At 38.4% G+C, this 7,099-nt stretch overlaps 1 protein-coding gene across 3 annotated transcripts; it reads right to left on the bottom strand.

Annotated features, from left to right (window-relative positions):
* LOC121980686 (KH domain-containing protein HEN4-like) lies at window positions 1–6,813 on the bottom strand. Of its 3 annotated transcripts, none has more exons than XM_042532838.1 (8): window positions 6,619–6,812; window positions 5,156–5,814; window positions 3,718–4,188; window positions 3,356–3,601; window positions 2,951–3,256; window positions 2,037–2,089; window positions 1,844–1,937; window positions 1–415 (listed from the first exon to the last, which is right to left on the bottom strand). In XM_042532838.1, exons 2-8 carry the CDS (start codon window positions 5,792–5,794, stop codon window positions 239–241), a joined length of 1,986 nt encoding a protein of 661 aa, XP_042388772.1. In that variant the 5' UTR covers window positions 5,795–5,814; window positions 6,619–6,812; the 3' UTR covers window positions 1–238. The 3 variants fall into 3 exon arrangements, with proteins under 3 accessions (XP_042388772.1, XP_042388773.1, XP_042388774.1); XM_042532839.1 differs by lacking the exon at window positions 6,619–6,812 and adding an exon at window positions 6,030–6,058; XM_042532840.1 differs by having other exon boundaries at window positions 247–434; window positions 6,619–6,813.
* Window positions 6,814–7,099: the final 286 nt, after the last annotated feature.

Below are 7,099 nucleotides of genomic sequence, written 5' to 3'. Positions count from 1 at the left end.
TGGCATCGAATCTAAAGATCTGAATTATAAAGCTGAAGATAAACTTCTACCTCCGCATCCATTCACAAGTGCGAACCATAAATCAGTTCGACAACTAGTAACAAAACAGAAAATTGATGCTCTATAGGCCACAGTCTACAACAGCTAAAGATTTAATTGACACTTGCTTCAATTCGCAATCAAACAGCCGGTGACAAGTATTTGAGTGTGAGGAAGAACAAGATCGCTGATTGCTAAGCTAACAAGGGTGAATCGATTGTTGTGATGGCGGTATGCTCTGGCTCCCTGAAGGGATATAGGATGGTGGAAAATAGCCCTGTCCTGGCCTTGAATATTCAGACGGGCCGTGTCCGTGGATGACATGATCTGGCACACCCAACATAGGATCATGCGATTTAACTCTTGCTCCAGGAACCTACTTGCACAGGAAAAATCTATATAACCAACATAAGCATAACCCTTGTTCCTTTAGATGCCAAAAATTCTATTATTATTATTATTATTATGTCACAGATATATGTCTAAGAAGAGCAAGTAGGGGTGACTTCCATAATTAACAAAATGAGATAAAATAGATTAAAATAATATGAATATGAGCAAAGAGATAGAATGACTATCAAAGGCTTAAAAAAATAAGTCTTAAAAACTAATTATACAATAAAAAATTTAGATTATTCATATATCCAGTCCCAAATAATTTCGACAAACACGAATTAGTTGTGGGTGTAACAATTTCTACACAAACAACAAGGAATGGCATTAGGGTGGATTTCTTTGAGCATCCATGACTACCTGACTTGTTTAATTGTATTCAGACAGATACCCATTAAATGCGTTTATCGGTTCCAACGAAATGGTATACACCCATCATGTGTACGACATGTATGGGATGGCTTTGAGGTTACATATTCAGTTGTGGCATCTCTATCTATCTATCTATCTATATATATATATATATATATATATACACACACACACTTCACCCTAAGTTTTCTTCCCAAATCACCCCTCTTGTCCTACCAATTCAAATGTTAGAGCAGTTTTGGCAAAAACAACTAAAACAATGTTCAACATGAGCTGCCCCTTTTGATGATAATGAAAAAGAAAGAGCACCCCTATATAAATGACACCCTTTTTTTGCCATATATGTGTGTGTATATATATATAGATATACACAAATTCTCTGCTCTCAATTCACCTCCTTTTGATGGTGACAGTAGCAGCAGTGGTCACCCCTCGCAATTTTATTTTTTTAGTTAGTTTTAGAGGTTCAATTTGTTATTATTTTAAATATTAGTGATATAAAGATATGCTAATCTGGGGTGGGGCTGGTGTTTGGGTGAATGCTCCAGGGAGGTGATGGGACTAGCAACAAGTATCGGAACGGTATGAGTTTGGAAGGTATGTGTAGTAAAAAGTTGCAGATACCCTGATCGTTGCTGCCCCTACAAATGCTAGCATAAAAAGCGTTACCATTTGCTGATTCAAATTCTACATGAGACTCTTATATCAATCATATCAAACATCCTAACATTCTCGATAGAGCATTTTATTGTACCCGGGTTGCCCAGTTGACTGGAGGATGACATATTTGCTATAATGGGACACAAATTAACTCCCGGCGAGCACATGCCCTTAGCCACTAGACAATCGGTTATAAACTGACCCCGTGATTTATCTCCTTCACATAACCTGGGGACGGTTGTGCGGGACACTTGGGGTGAGCATAATCACATTTCGCTACCATCGAGAGAGCATTTTATTTATGAGGTATTACCATGACAAATTGTACGAAGAATCTTATAATTCTCATAGAGATAGTTTGAAGGTGTTATCTCAATACCTGATGAATCTCAGAATTGCTAATATCAGCTCTGCCAAATGAGGTGGCTCCACCATAAGGAATCTTAGATTCAGCAGGAGCATTATTAGTGTACCTAAAATATATAAGACAAATTAGCGGCACCGTGACATTTTGAGATCTAACTCTTGCAAGCTGAGCAGCCTCAACAAAGAAGAGAGACAGTTACACTTACCCAGAAGCACCTGGTGAATGGTAGTATTGAGCTTCATATGATTGTCTATAAGCCTGTCAAAATAAAAGACCCATCTTCATCCCCAAAAGATCAATGGAAATACAGAACACGAATACAAATCCAATTTAATAACATTGAATATAAATAATCACCACAATGATGACCATCCTGATTACATTACATTGATGAGTTGTAGTTAGATTATAACTTTATTGAGCTCATTCTCACCGAGCTTGACCCACAAGCAGGTCATGCTTTCTAAATCCGGACTTTAATGGTAATATCTAGCATTTAATTGATGGATATGAATCTACTTTGCTTGGAGACTACAATCAAGATGGTTTAAACTTTGAACTATAGCGTAAAAAATACATGTTTTTGGCTCATAATAGGTGGAAGGCACACTGCGTTAAGACCTAGTCGTTGACCAAACCTATGAACTAGCATATCTAGATGGGCCAACATCCAAATCAACTAAAGTTGATTCAGATTGTCCAACCACTCAATTGTACCATCCTTTGCTATAAGTTCTTAGTACCAGGTTCAAATGGCCGAAATAGATGAGTAAGGCACATAAATAAAGCATTGTTTTCCCTGTCGGCATGACAATTGTGTTTAAACCACGAGTAACAGATGCACCAACAACACATTATGATCAAGCATTGAGAATTTGTACTAACCATGTGCCATCCAATGCAGAGGATAAGAAAACTAATCCTAAACCAATTCATCCTACTGTAACTTGAATGATGTGAAAAACAGGGAATTCTTCTCTGAACCAGTGCAAGCAAATATTTTGATCCAAAACCATTCCGTAGACTATCAAATTGGTGCACAAATGCACCCGAAAAGGTAAAATAATTATACTAAAATAAAAAAAAATGGAGAAAAAGGTATATATATATAGACAATACCTTTGGGTAATCATACCCAACAGATTTCTCAGGTCCAAACATGCTGGATGATGAAGTTCCTCTATCAAGAAATCTTTCAGGAGTATAACCACGAAAATGACCTGGTCGTGTAGAACCTGTGTCAGTATTTCCAGCTGAAGGTGCACCTCGATGAGAAATTCTTTCGAAAGGAGGAACTCCACGAAAAGGAGCTGCAGGTGCAGATGCAGGGCTAAAAGAAGAATTCTCGCTCCGAAACGTCCTTGCTCTAAGCCTTGAAGCAATCTCTGCAAGTGCATCCCGGGCAAACTCTCTAGGCCCAGAAATCTGTGACAGAAGATGTAACAAAATGTCAGGAAACCGAAAGATGTCCATCCTTACAAAAGGCCGTCTAGGAATATTAAATGACTAACAATGAAACAGCACCTGCACTAACTCTTCATTTGCAGATGTATATTTTGGCTTGTCATCCTTGGAGTAAACACGAATGTCTGCTCTAGTTCGTCTTCTCATTTCTGTTATAATGTCGCCTCCTTTTCCAAGAATGGAACCAACTTTACTTGATGGGACTAGAAGTCGTGTTGTGATAGCACCATCATCAGAGTTCGTACTTGTTCTACTTTGAAGTTGAAGAACAGCTTCAATTGTTGGAGATCTTGTCTCCCACGGAACCTACAATTTTAATGAACATCCAATTCCATACCATGTAACATCAAAGTCTAAATAGGCCTATTTGCCAAGATTTCACACATCTATGCTATTAAATTGTGTCCAAATGGACAGCATACCTCCTTGCATGAAATATTGATCACACGTTCCTCAGCATCAGGTGCAGTATCCTCAACCTGAATCCGAGCACCTGTTTGTTGCTCTAGTTGTCTGATATTGGTCCCACCCTTGCCAATCACACCACCAATCTTCACAGTAGCACACAAAATTCTCATGGAGAATTCTTCTGCTGCCTCACTCTCATGGAAATTGTTTCTGCTAAAACTACCTGGAGGATATCTCAATGGCTCATCTGGGTACCTACCGAACCTTGAGATTGTTGGTTGATCACGAGTGTCAGAGTAATAGGGAGACCAAACTCGATTTCCCTGAAGAAATGGCGGTGGGAGAGATGAATCTGAGCGATTAGAACCTTGGGTACTGGCATATATGATAGTTTCCAAAGGAGGATTTTCTTTATTGGGATGTTGATGCAGTAAAGTTGATATTCTGAAAAGAGCCTTTTTTGTAATAGATGGCACTCCTGATACCTGGGAAGGAAATGAAAACACTTACCAAGATGATAAGAGCCAGGCTAAACAAGCAATTGATAAAAACACAAGAAAATACAAAAAAGGATACAAAGATGAACTATGGTCCTGTGTAAACAACTAGTCAATCAAAAGACATTAGCTTTTATTCACAAATATGATCATTGGGCATCTTGAGACTTTGATATGATTGAGGTTTCAAATATCAATCTGTTCCCGGATGCTTCCCCAGTCAGAACAATCTGGTTTCAGCATGTATCTCCTTCCACTTTATTATTTACTTCCAAATACAAAAACAAGACTATCACAATTAGATATACAGTACATGTGCTGATTCTCAACATGATTCAACATATGCTTTGCATATAAAAAAGTTTTTGGATTTTTTTGTTTTTAAAAAATAATAATAATAATTAGATAATTGAATTAAAAAGGAGGTTTGTTTATTTTATTTTATACTTTAACCCATGTTTGAATGAATTTAGATAAGTTATACTACTTTAGTTTTCTTCCACTTAACTTACCATGGTTATGGTATAAGATGAGAATTTATATGCATAACAGGTGCTATATAAGTCAGTCCACCACATACAAACTGTCTGAAGATAACAAATTTAGAAGTAGGAATTAATTATGGATTCTGCCATTACCACAAATTTATGAACGAATAATTGAATTTAAAATTTTACTGCTCTAGTCTTCATATGTCAGAAGACAAAAGAGGATCATTTGACCTAGCAGTCTCCATCAATAAAATGCCTCGAGACACAAAACATGTAACCATCCAGTGGGCAAAATAGGAGGAGGAGACGTTGAGCCCAAAAAGGATGTTTGTTTTCCTATTCTCTTCAAGGATCTCATCAACCATGAAATAGCTATATTGTCTTAGCATAGATCAAATTCAAAAATTCTACCACAAAGATAAGAAATTTAAGACAAACAATTACTGACATGAAACTGGTGTTACCTGTACTAGTTCATCACTTCCCATGGCACATCGCGGTAGGTGATCAGAGGGCAATATGCGAATATTTGCACCAGTATCAGTTCGCAGTTGCTGTATAATATTTCCACCCTTGCCAAGAAGACATCCAACTTGATTTTTTGGGACCAAAATTCGAGCAGTAACAATATCATCAGGTTCAGTTCTGTCTTGCACCACACCACCACGCAAAATCTCATCTGCAGCAATCCTATCATGAATCTTGAGTAAAGCATCCTGGGCAGGACAATTGGGCTGTGTGTTCTCTAACTCACTTGTATCACTATTTTCAGTATCCTGACCAGGATTACTTTTTTCACTTTCTGACTGGTAATTAAAAATGATAATTACTCTCTCCTCTGCACCAGGGATAGCATCTGCAACCCTTATCTTTGCATGGGTCTCGTCTCTAAGGGCATTAACAATATCACCTCCTTTACCCAGAACACTACCAATCTTTTTTACAGGGCAAAGGATGCGGTAGATTGTATCAATAGGTTTATTGGTAGAACCATGATCATAGTTAGGATTGTGCTTCTTCCGTTTCCCATTATCAAACTGATCACGAGGTCGTTTTCTGAAACTTCCTGATCCTTGCTTCCCATAAGCCTTCTTTTCATCCATACTGCCCAGCAGCCCTCAAACTGAAGGTGTCATATTCAGGAAAAACAAAGTTAGATAGATACCTTGACATGGACAATCAGATAGGAAATTATACATCTTTGTATAACAATGGACGGAGGGCTGGCTCAAAGTGGACTATTGGACTTAGGAATGAGACAGCATTTTAAGAAATATTTAATGGAAAAAATAGTGTCGCATTAAAGACAAGAGAAAAACATAGCAAATATTCTCATACCAATAGCTAAATATAGTTAACCTCCCCCTTGCACAACTATCCGACAAATAACTCTTCGACCTATGAGTAAATTATTCGAACAGTCAGAGAAACGAAATGGAACCAGAGGATGGAAAACAACGTGACATTAAGGGAGAAAACAAATCTATCCCAAGCTGAGTACACTTCATATCATGAATGTGAATCACCATTTGTTCAAACAAATGACTGAGCCACACCAAGGGCGGCCTCGGAATCAGCAACCATTTGTCCTCCCAGCTCAAGGTCTACAGCTCAATCGAGTAACCATCAACACAAATTAACCTCTCCAGCTAGTGTGAAATCTCTCTAAACTGAGCAGTGTAAAAAAAGATAACATCTTTCGATCATCAGAACAAAACAAGTCAATAGAAAAACAGACACCAATTTTTCGGGGGGAAAGAAACAGACAACAACAGCAGAAAGGGCAAGCATGAGAAATCCGGACTGTGAAGCCCCAAGATTCCGGGCGACGAAATGAGTGCGAGGAGGAACCCTAAGAAGCGGATCTGATATAACCAAGCGTAAGCAACTCAAAAAGGCCGGAGGCAGTGAGACCAAAGAAGCTTACCCGTCGTGCGCGAAGTCCTCTTCCTTTCGTCTTCCTCGTTTCTTCTTCTTTTCTTCTTCTTCCCTGCTCGAATCAGAAAGGAGACAAGATGCCGGAGAAAAGTAGGATCAAGAGTCCGGCGCTTTATACAGTTAGGTTTCGTGGGGGACGATGCCAAAGAAATAGAGCAGGAGAAGAAGGGTTCTGAGGTAATCGAGTTGGGATGAAAATTAATTGCGGCTGGACACGACCGGGATTTAATTGGGCCGCATTTGGATCTATTAAGGGCCGAATTCAATATCCGTGAAATTGGGCGAATTGGACCATATAATGTATGACCAATTACGTAACCATGTAGTTAAAGTAATCGAATATCTAAATTACGTAGATATGTTTCAAAGTTATATAATCGTATTCTAATCCCATTTTTACCCCTCCACATTCGATTATCAGCACAGCAATGTCCCGTAGCAATGGATTAAAAAAATTGATTTCTATGAAA

Source organism: Zingiber officinale, chromosome 5A, assembly GCF_018446385.1.
Source record: "Zingiber officinale cultivar Zhangliang chromosome 5A, Zo_v1.1, whole genome shotgun sequence".
Classification (NCBI taxonomy): domain Eukaryota; kingdom Viridiplantae; phylum Streptophyta; class Magnoliopsida; order Zingiberales; family Zingiberaceae; genus Zingiber; species Zingiber officinale.
This window is presented reverse-complemented; position numbering and strand designations above follow the sequence as displayed.

Bases quoted from the DNA above. Each gene is read 5' to 3' on its own strand.
- LOC121980686 (XM_042532838.1), bottom strand. From the start codon at position 5,794: ATGGATGAAAAGAAGGCTTATGGGAAGCAAGGATCAGGAAGTTTCAGA. The intron at 3,602-3,717 runs GTATGCTGTCCA...TTAAAATTGTAG, and splicing joins TCAATATTTCATGCAAGGAG to GTTCCGTGGGAGACAAGATC. The intron at 2,090-2,950 runs GTATTGTCTATA...TTATTTTGACAG, and splicing joins TTGGGTATGATTACCCAAAG to GCTTATAGACAATCATATGA.